General features: G+C 52.4%; 1 protein-coding gene across 1 annotated transcript; it reads left to right on the top strand.

Moving 5' to 3' along the window:
- The first annotated feature begins 1,680 nt into the window (after positions 1 to 1,680).
- Positions 1,681 to 13,612, top strand: BPIFB6 (BPI fold containing family B member 6). The gene is made up of 15 exons (XM_021689328.1): positions 1,681 to 1,780; positions 3,051 to 3,150; positions 4,222 to 4,326; positions 4,796 to 4,945; positions 5,104 to 5,167; positions 5,602 to 5,662; positions 6,453 to 6,544; positions 7,336 to 7,512; positions 8,594 to 8,647; positions 9,006 to 9,179; positions 10,029 to 10,096; positions 11,531 to 11,576; positions 12,386 to 12,449; positions 12,886 to 12,962; positions 13,580 to 13,612. The coding sequence occupies exons 1-15, from the start codon at positions 1,681 to 1,683 to the stop codon at positions 13,610 to 13,612; spliced, it is 1,365 nt and encodes a 454-aa protein (XP_021545003.1).
- Positions 13,613 to 15,332: the final 1,720 nt, after the last annotated feature.

Below are 15,332 nucleotides of genomic sequence, written 5' to 3'. Positions count from 1 at the left end.
GGAGAAAGCATGCATGAGAGAGAGCACAAGTGGAAGAGAGGGACAGAGGGAGAGGGAGAAGCAGACACCCCGCTGAGCAGGGAGCCCGATGAGGGACTCGATGTGAAACTCAGTCCCAGGACCCTGGGATCATGACCTGAGCTGAAGGCAGATGCTTAATACCTGGCAATAGCTCTGGCCTGGGCATGGGGAGACTGAGGTGGTGCTGTCTTGGGGCTGGGAGATAGGGCTGGAGCCGGAGGTGACCTTCACCAAGCCCCTCCCAGCTCTGTCACCCTGGGACACTGAACTTCACAGTACCTCTGGGGATTTTCAAAGAGGCTTGGCATTGGGCATGCATGTATCCCACACATGCTCATGGCACATGAGTGTGTGTGTCTACAGAGGTCGAGGAAACACTAAAACTGATTATGTTTAAGCCCAAATAGATCTTTAAAAATTGAATGACAGAGAAAGAGCTCACACTTTCATTTAGCAAATATTGATTGTAGGCCTGAATGGTCTTCCTGGCTTTTTAAAAGCTAGCTGCTTCTCATCCTTCAGATCTCAGCCTAAATATCTCCTTCTCAGAGGGTCCTTCTCTGACCACCCCAGCCCTCATGCCCCGGGTGAGCATGCAGGCCCGTGTGTACATGCAGGCGTGCACGCGCGCGCGCACACACACACACACGCATGCACACACTCTATCCCGTTCTATTGCTTCTCTTTAAGATTCAGGAGGAGCAGGACCATCTCTGCCATGTGTACCTTGTGGCCGGTCTGCCTGGCACATAGTAGGCACTCAGTAAATGTGAGGCGAATGAATGAATGAAAGTATGGTCTCTGGCTGGGGAGGCGGCCCCGGTAGGCACCCATCTCTGTTTGTGGGTCCGTGGAGCCCCCAGTGGCCGAGCCTGCTGTTAGCAGGAGTCCAGCTGGAACTCCCCCTCTCTGGGTGACACAGGCCAGGCCCTGTGGTCCCTCCTTAATTCTTTTCAGCCGCAGCTCAAACCTGAAATAAACCCTTGGCCTCTGCTCAGGAGAATTTCAGCTCTCGGTAAGTAAGAAGGAGGGATTTCTGGGGGTCCAGTTGGGGTGAGGCTTTTCTGGAAACCTTGAAGGGCCCAGGGAGGTCCTTATTCAGTTCTCTACTCACTGTCTATGAGACCTTGGTGTGCCTCAGTTTCCCTTCTGGTGTGATAATATCTCAAGGGGCCTTAAGGAGCTGTGAGTTGAGATTTCTGGAAGTGAGACTGAGCTGGAGGAGGTGGGGGATGCCATTGGCTGTAGTGTCAGGGTGCGGGGAGCAGAGGGCTCCCCCATTCCCTGTCCCCTCTGCGGCCCCAGCATTGCCTGGCACTGAGCTGCCCTTGAACTTATAAAAACAGCAGCTGAACCTCCCACCAACCCCATAATGCCGGCTGGTCAGAACCCATCATGCTCACAGATGGGGAAACTGAGGCTTAGAAAAGGGAAGTGACCTTCCTGGGGTGCCCCCAAAGTCCTGTGTTTAATCTGGACACTCTTTGACCCCTCTGGAAGTCAGTAATGAGGTTTGCTGAACTGGCTGGAGTTCAAAGGCTCCCGGTCCCCCAAGACCATCCAGGGTGCCTGTTCTCTTCTGGAGCATGGGAGGTCCCCAGAGGACCCAGGGCCTAGGGGGGCTGCACCCAATTCTGGCCTCATGGCACAGGTGGAGCCATGCCGCGGATCCTGTTTCTGGCACTCTGCGGCCTGCTGACCCACACCCTAGCTGACCCCGGGGCACTGCTGCGGCTGGGCGTGGACATCATGAACCGTGGTGAGCTGGCGGGCTCGGGCGCAGGGCTGGAGGCAGGTGGTAGGTGGTGACCGCTCCTGTTTGCATGGCTTTGAGCATCCCATGATCCTCAAAATAAAGTTAGCAGCAATGATATTATTCCTCCGTTTTACAGAGGAGGAACCTGAGGCCCAGAGAAAATGGGGTGACTTGTCCAAGGTCCCTCCACAAGTTGGAGGCAGAGCTGGAAACCCTGCTTTCCAGGAGCCTCTCCTGGCCCTGATAGCAGGCCTGGGGGCCATAAGCGGGTTGTGAGGAAGACAGACTGGAGCCAAATTCCAGCTCTGCTAACAATTTGCTGTGTGACCTCGGGCAAGGGCTTACTGCTCTGTGTTACAGTCCACTCATCTGTCAATGTAAAATGTAAAGAAATGTGAAATAGGGCGACCAGTCCCACAATCTCCTGGAGGGCCTTTGGTAAAAGTTATTTGCCACCTCCTAGCTCCACGACTTTAGGGGAAATGAAGTCACGTGCTGGTGCAAAGGGCTGATGACAGTTCCTCGGGCTCGGTATTTGTCCCCTCTCTGGGAATCGGCCTATGACCGTTGTGCAGGTGTTTCTGGCACGGTGTCATTCAGGGGTGGGGGCCTCCAGGCCCGGAGAACCAGCGGCATCTGCATCTTCAACAAGCTCTCAGAGCTCCCTAGTCATGCAGCTTTGAGAGTGGCTGGGCCACAGGATAAAGTCAGCACTCTAGCTTGGGGTTCGGACCCCCATGATATGCCCCCTGCAAACTGCTCCATCCCTGTCATGTCCCTCCCCACCCTCCAGCCCTGCTGAATTTCTCACTCTTGACTCTCCATGTAGCCTTCTTCCCTGCTTCTCCACTTTTGCATTTTTCGTGGACTAGCCTTCTTTACATCTTTGCTTCCTGGTGAAAGTTCCTATCCCTCCTTCAAGGACCAACTGATATGCCGCCTCCTCCTGGAAGCCTTCCCTAGCTCTTCTCTTCCTGGCCCAAACCCCTCCTGTGGTTCCTCCAGCTGTCTGCGTATTACGGCTCTTGTCACTTGTTACTGTCAGTGCTGGTGACTGTCTCCCCCATGAGGCTGGAGGAGGGCAGGGGCCAGACGTGACTCCTCTCTGGGTCCCTGGCTCACCCAGTCCAGGGTGGGGCGCAGAGACTATGGGCACAGGGTGGTGCCACTTGTGAGTGGCCTGTGCCTGGGATGCCTGAGAGGTGGCCCCGGGCAGGAAAGTAGTGGGGAGCCCAGCTAAATATCTCTCTGGACACCACCACCCCCCTTCCAGAGGTGCAGAATGCCATGGATGAGAGCCACATCCTGGAAGAGATGGCAGCTGAGGCGGGCAAGAATCGGCCGGGGGTGAAACCCATCAAGGGCATCACCAAGTGAGCAGGGGAGGGGCCTCGGGGGTGGCAGGGCAGAGGGTGGTGGGGAATGCTGTGACCAGGACCTGAGAGGGCACGAGGGAGAGCTGGGGCAGGGCCTGGGGTCTCTTCCTGGCTTTGCTGTATGACCTCGGGTAGGTCACTGCTCCTGCCTGGACCTCACTCATCCACTGGAGACAATTGCTGAGTCTCATGAGCAGGGTCACTGGGTGGAGGAAGTGAGGTTGAGAAGTCAAACTCCAACTCCCGGCATGCAGCAGGGGCTCACTGAATGCACGCGAAAAGTTCTCAAATGCCAGAGGCAGAAAGGTATCAGCCACCATCTAACGACGAGGCAAATTGGTTCCATTGCAAGTGCCCTATGGGCTTGATTGGTGGGGGCTGCCTGGAAGGATGTGCTGGGGAGGGTGGGCTCTGAGCACTCTGCACTGAGCGGGAAATAGACTGTGGTCAATTAGCAATACCTGCCGAGAGCTCAGGTCAGCAATGGGTGGGGGGTTGTTCGATATGCCACATCTCTGTTATCCTGGATCTCAACCGGTGGTTCTCAACCGTGGGTGATTTTGCCTCCAAGGGACATTTGGCCATGTCTGGAAACATTTTTGGTTATCACAGCTTGCTGGAGTGGGTGGACCGAGATGCATCTTGTGCCTCTGGTGGGTAAAGGCCAGGGATGCTGCTAAACATCCTACGAGACACAGGACCGCCCCCCACCCCACAACAAAGATTATTCTGCCCAAAATGTCAACAGTGGCACCGTTAACAAACCCTGATCTAAGCAAACCTCCCCATTCTGCCAGTGGGGAAACTGAAGCCCCCAGAGGGGAAGGGTGCAGCCCAAGATCACACAGCCAAGTGTCCCAACTCACACATGACAAGTACTTCTGTGTACAAACTGATTTGTGTTCAGCCTTTGCATTTCACAATGGCCCCACGAGACAGGCTTATCCCTGTGGCATGGGATGGGGGATTTACCCAAGAGTTCCCAGCAAGGTGGTGGAGGAATGGATTAAGGGCGCCTGGGTCTCAACTGTCCGGTTCTCATTGCTGTGGATGTCTGTCCCCTCCCAGTTTGAAAGTGAAGGATGTGCAGCTGCCTGTCATCACATTGAACTTCATCCCTGGGGTGGGCATTTTCCAATGTGTGTCCACCGGCATGACCATCACTGGCAAGAGGTGAGTATGGCAGAGGAGGGGAGGGAGAGAGGAGGATGACCTTGTCTTACTCTTACGTGTCATTTATTGAGTACCTACTGTGAACCACCTGGGTGCTGTGCTCTGAGATGGTGCATATTTGGTTCCTACATTTGGTGGGAACCAGACCTGAGCACAGACGATCACGGACTGAGTGATTAGCCTAAGACAGAGGAAGCCCAACAGTGTGAGGGCAATCAGAAGAGGCTCTGGGGAGATAATGATGCTGAGAAGGGTTTTAAAGGATGTGTAGGAGTTCCCCAAAGCAAGAGGGAACAGGAAAGACTGGTTTTGGGACCTTGGGCAGGTCCCATCCTCTTTTCTGTCCTGTGGGGGTGGTGTCTCACCCTTTCCTCCTCCCCGAGCTGCTGAGACTGAGAGCACAGAGGAGCCAGGGATAGTGGCCACAGTGGCCAAGATGCCCATGATGCCTGCTTACCCGCCCCTCCAGCTTCATGGGTGGGAACATGGAGATCATCGTGGCTCTGAACATCACAGCCACCAACCGGCTTCTGCAGGATGAGGAAACGGGCCTCCCCATGTTTAAGAGCGAGGGCTGTGAGATCATCCTGATCAGCGTGAAGACCAACCTGCCCAGCAAGTGAGGGGCTCTATGGCTGGGGAGGTGGGTGGGGTCCACATTGCCACCCCTGCCCAGCATCTCACATCCTGAGCCCTTGCATTTCCTTTGTCGTGCCCCTGTATGTCCTGTGCCTACCTGCCTGCCATCTGTGCCCTGTCGCCATCCTCTGTGTCCAGCATGCTGCCTAAGGTTGTCAACAAGTTCCTGGACAGCACCCTGCACAAAGTTCTTCCAAGCCTGGTGAGTGCCCAGAGCAAACCTCCACCCGCATCTGCATCCGTGGCAGTGCTCAGACCAGGACTGGCAAGAGCGTTTTCTCTCGGGTGTGACCCTGACTGACTGACCCCACAGCTGAGGAGGACTCCGAGGCTGTGGCTGGCTCAGGAGGAGAAAGTGCCTTGATCATCTAGTGATGTCTGCCATGAGCACAGAAGGAGGAATGATTACCATTTGCTGGGGAATGAGTCCCTGCTGATTTTGCAGGCTGTGGTCAGCAGCTCTGGATTCTAGTCCAGGTTCTGCCACTGACTTTCTGTGTGACTTGTGGCCTCGGTTTCCTCTCCAGTCCCTGTCCCTCCAGGGCTTTTGGGTCTCCCCATGGAGTACCATTCAGCTGTGAGGAGTGAGACCCTCCATGCAGCAGCCCCTCAGCCCAGCACCTTCTCTGCTTCCAGATGTGTCCAGCCATTGACGCGGTCCTGGTGTATGTGAACAGGAAGTGGGCCAGCCTGAATGGTGAGTGGCCCCAGCCATGCCTCGCTCCCACATAGGACATCAGGATGGCTGGGTTTGGAAGCCTCCACTCCCCATTCAAGCGCCTGCTCCAAGCCCAGCCTTGGGACTGAGGAGGTCTAAGGTCGCGGTGTCTGTCCAGCCCCCAACTGTCCAGATGGGAAACCTGAGGCTCTGAGGGACTCTGGGGTTTTTGTCTTAGTCCTCCATCCAATGTTCTATACGTGACCCCCAGACTCCAAGGACAGCAGCCTTGGTGGGCTCGTCTAGAAACCTTGCACCCTGAATAGTAATCCTATAGTGATGACACCTGACTCTTGCCTTTGTCAAGGGGGTCTACTGCCTCTGTGATCTCGGGGTTCATAGGGTTCCCTAGTGGGGTGAGAGGAAAACCCAATGGCTGGGAATGAAGAAAACTGGCTCATGTGCTCAGCAGCGTGGCCTGATTCACTTTACTCCTCTGAGCCTCAGTCTGTGCATCTGTAAAACAGAGCCAAGAATCCTGATCGCGCCAGTCTATTGTGGGAACTGAGCCACAACACCTCTCAGGAAACTCTCGAGCTCTGTGCCTGTAGAGTGATATGAGGGAGTGGGATTTCCAGGCCAGCCACTGCTGCCTCCATTCTACAGATGAAATTACTGAGGCCCAGAGAGGCTAAGCAACTTGCCTTGGGTCACACAGAAGGCCAGGTTTCCTGGCACCCCGGCCAGCTCAGGTAGCAGGTGGCTGGGGCCAGCATCTATGACCTGCCCCCAGTTGGCGGCTCTCTGAATAGAACCCCCTCTTGCACAGCCCCCATGCCCGTGGGTCAGATGGGCACAGTCAAATATGTCCTGACGTCCATACCGACCACCACGGCCAGCTACATCCAAGTGGACTTCAGTGTAAGTGCCAGGGGGCCACCAGGGGACTGGGGTTCTCACGAGCCTGCTTCTGCCAGGGAGGTGGCTGGACTGGAGTGCGGAGGGTGGGAGGGTCCCTCAGGCCCTGGCAGACCAAGCCCACCATGAGAGTGTTCCCTGACACTGAAGCTTTCTTTCTCTTTCTGCTCTCAATATGAACCCTGAGTCCTAAGCTGACTTCCAGGACCGCTGACCCCACACTCACACCTTCGCCAAGGTTGTCTGCTTCTCCCAATGAGTGGCTCACCCAGTTGTACCGATGGGAACACTGGGGCCTGGGGGGAGACAGGACTTGGCTAGGGTCTCACTGTGAGTTTGTGGTGGAGTTGGGTCCTCAGCCAGGTCTTCAGAACTCCAGGTGACAGGTGAGATGCCTCTTCCAGGAATGGGAAGAAAAATCCCACAACATCATCTCCCTGGGAAGTCTTCCTCCAGTGTGGATCTTTCAGGCCCTGCATTGTTTGCCACTTACCTCCTTCTGAGAATAAACAGAACGCTAAGCTGCTCCAACTCTCAGTCAGATTAACTGGGGTTACTTGAGCAATCCCATGAGCAACCACCCATGGCTCAGTGACTGATTCCCTTATCCTCATGGACCTCAGTTTACCCATCTATACACTGGGAGGATAGCCTGCTCTTGGCTCTACCATCGAGTGACTTGCTGAGTTGGGGGCTGGTTTTGAGCGCCACTTAGTTTGGAAGACAGAGTCTTGTCTCCAGCCCTGGCTGAGCTCACGGCCAAGGCTGAGCATCTCTCTCCCCGCTGTCCCAAGCCTATGGTGCAGCAGCAAGAGGGCAACACCATCCAGCTTGCTGATGCTGGGGAGGCCTTCGAGTTCCCTGAGGGCTATGCTGAAGGCTCCTCACAGCTGCTGCTCTCGGCCGCCTTCCTCACCGCAGAGCTGGCCCTTCTGCAGAAGTCCTTGGATGTGAATGTCCATGATATGAAGGTGAGCTGCCCTGTAATGACAGTCCCTGCTTGGTGTGTCTGTTCTGAGAATTATCCTGGGGCTGTGGACAGCACCAAGACTGGAGATGCTGGGACTGATTTGGGTTTCTATCATCAGTTTGCCCCAGCACTCACCATCTCTCTGTCCATGTAACCACCATGTACTCATCCATCCATCCAGCTGTCCATGCAACCAGGTATTTATCCATCAACCTACAAATCTCATGCACTGGCCATCCATCCACCCTTTTTTATCCAGTCATCAGCCACTTGTCTATCCATCTCGCTATCATGTATTCATGCCCTAGACTCTATCCTTCCAGCTACCATCCATCCACCCTTCATATTATCCACACCTAGAACAGGGTCTGGTACTATTGAATAAGTGAGTATATACATCCATCCTTCACCACCCAAACACCCATCTACCCACTCAACTCTCCATTATCCATCCTCCTACTCATCTGTCCATTCATCCATCCTTCCATCCATCACCACGGATCCATCCATTCATCCTCCTATCCATGCACCCACCATCCATCCATGTACCTTCTCATCCATCTTCCCACCTATCAACCCATTATTTATCCACTTTCCCATTCATTTATCAGACCATTCCGTATCTTCTTACCCAGCCATCCTCCCTTCCATCATTCCTTTCATCCCTCCACCCACCCCATCCACCTGCCCATCTGTTATTCATTCTCTTACATAAGTGCTCATCCATCCATCCACGCATCCATTCAGCACTCATTTGTTGATCCATTTCCCCAGTCATCTATCCACCCACAAATCCATCCACCCGCCTTCCTCTCACCCATCACATCCATCCATTCTCCCATCTGCCTGCCACTTTTTCATCCAATATTTTCTCAGCGTCTGACCTTATGCTAAGAGCCATGGACATTGGGTCATGTAAGCCACATTCTGGGCTACCCAGGAGCTCCTTATCTACTTAATCACAGTGGTAGTATTATGTTGGAGGGAACATCAGAGGGCTTACCTTATAGAGTCAGAGGAGGTGTCTGTTAGGAAGGGCAGGGGAAGGCTTCAGTAATCCTAACCTTGCTTTTATTTTGTAGATTGGTCAGCTGCCCCCACAAACCACGAAGACACTGGCTGGCTTCATCCCTAAAGTGAGTGCCCTAACTGCCCATGATCTCCATATCTCCCCTGCCCTGTTCTCCAGTTGAAGGGACAAGGGATTTGGGAGGCAGCTTTTCAAGGTCACATTTTCCTTGTCTGCTGTGGAATATCCCAACTTCTTTGGGTCCAGCATAGAAACAGCTCAGCTTTTGTGAGTTGTACTTCCTATGTCCAATAAGAAAGAGCAGACTGCTTGTTTTGTTTCTTTTATTTCCTGATGGACACATCCCTGCCCTTGCATGTCATGTTTCCTGTGTCCAAGGGACCTATTTCATGATGGACTCCTGGTTTCAGCTGAAGCCGCCCATCTGAGGGTGGGCCCTGAGGGGAATGTCCTGGTTTCTGTAGGTAGCTAAGGCCTATCCCAAGCCGAAGCCCTTGGTGACCCAGATCAGGATAAACAAGCCCCCCAAGGTCACCATGAAGACAGGCAATAGCCTGCTGCATCTCCATGGCACCCTGGAGATGTTTGCTGCTCGGCGGCGGGGCAAGGCTCCTGTATCCCTCTTTCTCCTGGAAAGTGTGAGTAGAATCTGTTTCCTATTTAAGCCCCACCTTATGGATATTCAAGGCTGGAGTGTAGGATTTTAGTTGATAGCCAAGTAATGGATTGAAAAATCCTTAATTAATCCCAATTATGTGATCCTAACCTCCTGGGAGCTGTCACCTGATGTCTGATCCTTGGCTCTGCCACTGAACCTTTGAACGGCTAGAAAGATCAACAAACTGAGGGTCAATAGTTGACTCCTTCCTTTCTCTCTCCTCCCTCCCTACCTTTCTTCTTCCCTCCTTCTCTACCTCCTTTCCTTCCTCCAACAGTCATTAGCATATACAAAGCCTGAGAAGGCTTTGTGAGGAGTGCCCCATCATAGGTAGCATCCAAGCAGGGACTTAAGAGCACCTGGTCTGAAGGGCTCACCCAGGAGAATATGGGAGCCTAGAAAGATCTCAAATCTAGGTGAGGAAATCACAGAGGACTTCCCAGAGGAGGTGATGCCTGAGCTATGTTTTGAAGGTTGAGCAGGACTGGCCAGAGAAAGGGTTGATGCTGGTGATAGAGGGCATTCCAGGTAGAGATAACAGGATGTGCAAAGGCTGGAGCAATAACGTGGTGTGTGCAAGGACCTACAAATGTGCAAGACATTTTTGAGAGTCTGGTCCTGGGGCAGGTACAGAGATGCTGAGGAACCTGGGCTGGGGGCATGGGGAGACGACTAGATTCAGTTCTCGAAGGTGGAATGGGCAGAGAGGAAGACCCCTGCTTTGCTATGGCAATGGTGCTGGGAAGGTGGTGGAGCCCCTGGTTTTACAAGCCCTTATGGGGCACCCACTGTCTTTTCCCTGCTTTTGTTCCCATCTGCCACCTGCCAGCACTTCAACCTGAAAATCCAGTACTCAGTTCATGAGAATCGTCTGCAAATGGTCACCTCTCTGGACAGGTAGGAGTCTGATGCCCATGCTGGTGTCCCTGTTCCCCAACATGGGCATTACCAACAGCACTTGGTTTTCTGCTTCAGGGTCTCCCTCTGATCCATCCAGCATGGCCCACACTGCCAGGCTGTTCTGGTCACTATCCCTTTTCTAGAATCCTCAATAGCTCCCCATTATCTGCATGATTTTTCTCAAATCTTAGCCTGGCATTCAAGGCCCTTCTCAAATTCTCCCACCACCGCTCCTGCTCTTCCACTAGGCTCTTGCACAGTGAGTCTGATCATGGGACCATGTCCCCTTTTCCATTAATAAGCTTTTGTCCATGTCATCCAAATGCCACCTGCCACCCAGCACCCACCTCAAATGCCACCTTCTCCTGGAAGCCTGTCCTTCTACTAATAACAGCTAACATTTATAGAGCTCCGTCTATGTGAGACACTGGCTCCATACATTATACTCATTATCCTACTTCAATATCATACTTTTCCTCATTACCTTTTATGTTTGTCTTAATCTCTGATCTGATGTGTATTAGGCCAGGATTCTTTCAGTGCCAGAGACAATTCCAACTTAACTGGCTTAAGCCCAAAAGGGAATCTTTGGGCTCACATAATTGAAAACTCTAGGGGTAGATCTTAATTTCAAGCATGGCTGGATCTTAGGTGCACAAAATCCTCAGGATCTCCCTCCTCCCTTGGTCTTCGCTGTCCACTTTGTTGGTTAAATTCTCAGGCAGCCTGTCCCTAGGTGGTGGCAAAGTGACCCCAACCCCTCTTGTCCAATAGTTATCAATTACCAAGGCCACTTCTCATTGGTTTAGCATGGATCACATGACCAATTTGACACTGGTCCCTGGTGCCAGAGATGGAACGTTCTGACTGGCCAGGTCTGGGTCATGTGCTCACCCTGGGACTCTGTATGCCTTGGAATGAGAGTGGAAAATGGGAGGTCTGCTACTGAATAGAGAATAGAACTTGGGAAGATAAAGCCACCAGATGACCATCACATGGCCTGTTTTGGTGCCATCATGTATTAATGCTTACTGGAGGCTGTGCAGGGGAGGGGGTCATGTGAAGGGTCCTAATCCTGTGTCCTGCAAGGATTTGGGGCTGACTCGTTGGGCAGCAAACCTCTGCATGCCTGGCCTTGGGCAGGAGCATAGACATGGCTGGGGGTCCCAGAGGGAAGAGTCAGAACCAATGAGAAGAGGGAGTGGTTTGAGCTGTAGAAAACAAAATGGGCTGTAATGAAAGGTGAGGAGTGCCCCATCATAGGTAGCATCCAAGCAGGGACTTAAGAGCACCTGGTCTGAAGGCTGTGTAGGGACTTCTGCATCAGGGAGGGTTTATAGGTGTTTGAGATCCCCTTTATCCATGGCCAGGGACAGTGGCTCTGACTGCCCTGCCCACACCTTGTCCCCCCCCCGCCCCGACCCCATGCAGATTACTGAGCCTGTCACGGGAGTCCTCATCGATTGGTGCTTTCAACGTAAGTGTCTCCAGTGCTTCTTTCTGGTCTGGTTTGAGGGCAAGACTGTGCCTATTCTCCCTTGACACTGCAGGGAATGCCCCTGAAATGGAGGCAGAGGGAAGAGAGCATCTTAACTGTGGGGCTTGGGGCAGCTGACTTGCTGTGTGACCTTGGGAAAGTCACTTAGCGTCTCTGAGTCCACCTCCTTTTCTGGATAGAATCTGGACATCTCCCTGGATTGATTTTAATAACACTGTCGTGCGTAGCAGCAGCCTGGGCTGGCTTGGTTGACGCAGCTGTCTTTTTTATTAGTCTCTGTAGCTTTAAGGCCTAAGACAGAACCTGACCAGTGGGCACCAATAATAATAATAACAATAGTAGCACTTCCTGAGCACTTATGCTGTGCTCTGTGCTTTACCCAAACTCACTGAATCCCTGTGCATATGTGCTATCATATTTCACTTTCACAGATGGGGAAACTGAGGTACAGAGAGGTAGTGAATGAAAGACTGATCAAAACCACTGAGCTTCCTGTAGGAGCAAAATGGGGTCCACAGGTCACCTGCTGTGTCCTGAATTCCTCCGTGCCTGCCCCATGACCCAAGGCCCACACGTCACTCAACAGGAACTAAGTGGAGGTGTAAGGCATCAGCCTACAGTCAGACAGGGTCCTGCCCAGTTTTGCTGCTAGGTGGACAATTTGATGTCTCTAATATTCATTCTTGTGGTCCCCAGACCCAGTTGAAGTGAGGGCTGCCAAAATCTGTTGAATTGAGTTGAATTGAATGATGGGATGTGGGTATTCTCTCCTTCTCTCTTAACCCCAGGAGAAGAAGTTGACTGGCTTCATCACTGATTATCTCCAAGAAGCGTACCTCCCAGTCATCAATGGTGAGGGCTCCAGGGGGCTTTGATTTTGCTGGTGTCAAGATGGACTATAAGCAGGAGGGGATGCCACCTGGGTGGTCTCAGAGCCCCTTCACCGGTCCCAGATAAGGGAGGCTAAGACAGAGTGGATAGCTATTGCCAGGTCTTTGAAGCTAATGTAGTCTTAATGTCACCTGCCTGGGGACAAAGGCCCCTTGCACAGTTTGGGACCCTTGGCTCTTGAGCCCACACCACGAGTCAGATCTTGATCCAGACCTGGGATGTGAACACATGGTGATCAGGCTTATGTTCTCTATGCCCGTGCTGGCTGGCAGACGTCATGAGCCAGTTGCTGTGTTATTTCCCACTGCTCTGCTCCAGGCGGCCAAGGAGGGGCTGTAAGGAGGAATTAATCAACTGCAGGGCAGTCAGCTAAAATGACTCTTACTGTGTTTCTCAGATGCACTCCAAGTCGGGCTCCCACTTCCAGACTTTCTGGACATGGATTACAACCTGGCAGAGCTGGGCATAGTAGAGGTGAGGAAAGGAGCTAAGGAAAGTCATGTCAGTCAATACTTTTGGCCAATGAGTGATGAGCAAAAGCCTGCCTCTCTCAGCCTGGAGGGAGGAGGCTTGAGGAGGGCAGCGGCCATCAGTACAATCCTGCCGCTCTCTTGAGCAAGACCCTGCCCCTCAGAACTTGGGCCTCCCTTGGCCAGGGGCTCCCCAGGAGGAAACTTGAATCCTGCTACTTTCCTTCTTTGGCATCTCGGGCAACTTACTTTACCTTTTTCTGTGGCTTAAAATAGGGATGATAATATGAGTGTATCCACCTCAGAGAGCTATTGAGATAATTCACCTAAAGGTATACGGTTAGTACGTAATAAATATTAGCTTTACATTACATGCCAAGTATTGTGCTGAGAGCATTAAATGTACTTTTTTCTCATTTGATCTCTCCACTCTGGGAGGTAGGGACGCTGTTCCCACTTGACCACTGAGAAAACGGACACTTAGAGACGCGAAGGGCCACAGGCAGGTCTAGTTTATCCTCTGCTCCTACACACCACCCTGGCTTCCATTTCCTGGCCACTGGCCTGAACCATCCTGTACGATGGTCCCTCATCCCTACCTGGCCCTTTGCTTCCTTCCAGAATGCCCTGGTGCTGGACTTGAAGTTGAAATGACCAGGGCAGGATTGGCCTTCTGGCTGCCCGCACGCCACCACCCACCTGCGCCCTCTGGAGGAGCCCCCAACTGGAGCCAGTAGGCCAGGCCCCCCTACCATGACTGGCCACCTCCTTTGACAAGGAGTGAGCCGGGCAGGCCTGGGCCGGGCCTTGACAATAAACAGGAGAAAGATCCTCACGAACATCTGATGGTTCGATGTCTTTATTTGTAGTAAATTGACGTCTGCCTTTTCTTCCCCTTCAGTGGGTTTTAGAGTATAAGACCAGCGTGGGGTCTGAGGGACGCTGGTCACAGCCTTGGGGGGCAGGCATGGGCATATATGGAGTGCCTGCTGAATGCCATGCTTTAGGCTTTACTTGTACTATCTCATTTCATCCACCCAATAACCCACGCAAACATGGCCGTTCCCACTTTACAGATGAGGAAGTTGAGGCACAGGGCCAACTCCCCTCACCAGGTCACACAGCTGAGCAAGTGGAAGAGCTCCTCTCAGCCCATCTCAGCTGCTTGCCCCAGATCTTGTGTTGAGGATGGCCCTATCCACAGGGAGCCTGCAGAAGCTCAGTGTGCTTCCAGGAGCTCTCCTGTGTCAGCCCCTGCAATCCTCACAACACGTGAGGGACGTGAGAACTGTACCCATTTCACAGATGAGGAGACTGAGGCTCCGAGTAGAACAACTGGTCCAAGTCTACCTGGCAAGTCAGGGAGGGGACAGGGTTGGGATTGGAGTTTGGGCTCTTGGGCCAGTCTGCCTGGGTTCAAATCCTGGCTTTGCCTCCTTGCTGCTGTATGCCCTGGGCAGGTCACTTCACCTCTGTTTTCTCACCTGTAAAAGGGGAATGATGACAGTACCAACTTCTGCAGCGTTGTCCTGAGGTTTCAATAAATCAAATGATGAAAAGTGCTCATGAGCACTGTAAGTGCTCAATAAATGTTAACCACAGATGAGTTTTTGAGGCTGAGAGAGATGTGAACAGGTGTGTCTGGTTGGAGTTGGGGAGGGGGTGCTAACTGTGCAAGGCCAAGGGCCAGCTTGTGTGTTTGTGAGCACCTGTCAGTGTATAAACAGCGCATGATCAGGGCAGTCTGGGGCATGTGGGTAGACGGGAGGGTCCAGTTGTAGAGGTCTGTGTGGGAAAAGACCTCTGGTGTCCATCCATGTCTGGGTGTCTGTGTGTTCCCGTGTACGGAGTCTGTACCAGGGGCTCACAGACAACGCTCGTGTGAGGATTGGCTCCCAGGATTTGTCGTATCTGCCCCATTACCTCTTCCGAGATTGCCACTGCTACTGTTCTCTAAATGGACTCCTTTTAAAAGTAAATGTTGTATACCTTCAATTTACACAAGGTTATATGCAAATATATTTCAATTAAAAATAAAGAAATAAATAAAAAATAAAAAGTAAATGTATGTTTATACATAATAAAGTGAACAATACATTTTAAGGTAAGTCTACTCTACATGGACCCTAAAAATCAGTGTCATTTGCTAGAATGTAAAAAAAAAATCCATAACTTTGAAAAAAAATGTACATCGGGGGTGATCAGTTGGTGCTCCAGCTCTGGAAATTACTGGGTTGGTAGCCATGGGTCTGTGTGTCCGGGTGTTGGTACATGTGTCTGTTAGGATGTCTTTGTCTTTGTATGTGGGGGGTCTGGGTGGGTCTGTGAAGGTGGGGGCTCCATGTCTGTGGGTAGTATGGTGTGGCCAGAGGTC

This window comes from Neomonachus schauinslandi, chromosome 10, assembly GCF_002201575.2.
Source record: "Neomonachus schauinslandi chromosome 10, ASM220157v2, whole genome shotgun sequence".
Lineage (NCBI taxonomy): Eukaryota > Metazoa > Chordata > Mammalia > Carnivora > Phocidae > Neomonachus > Neomonachus schauinslandi.
This window is presented reverse-complemented; position numbering and strand designations above follow the sequence as displayed.

Coding starts and splice junctions, on each gene's coding strand:
- BPIFB6 (XM_021689328.1), top strand. CDS start 1,681: ATGCCGCGGATCCTGTTTCTGGCACTCTGCGGCCTGCTGACCCACACC. Junction 4,327..4,795: donor ATGACCATCACTGGCAAGAG/GTGAGTATGGCA, acceptor CCGCCCCTCCAG/CTTCATGGGTGGGAACATGG. Junction 9,180..10,028: donor CCCTCTTTCTCCTGGAAAGT/GTGAGTAGAATC, acceptor GCCACCTGCCAG/CACTTCAACCTGAAAATCCA.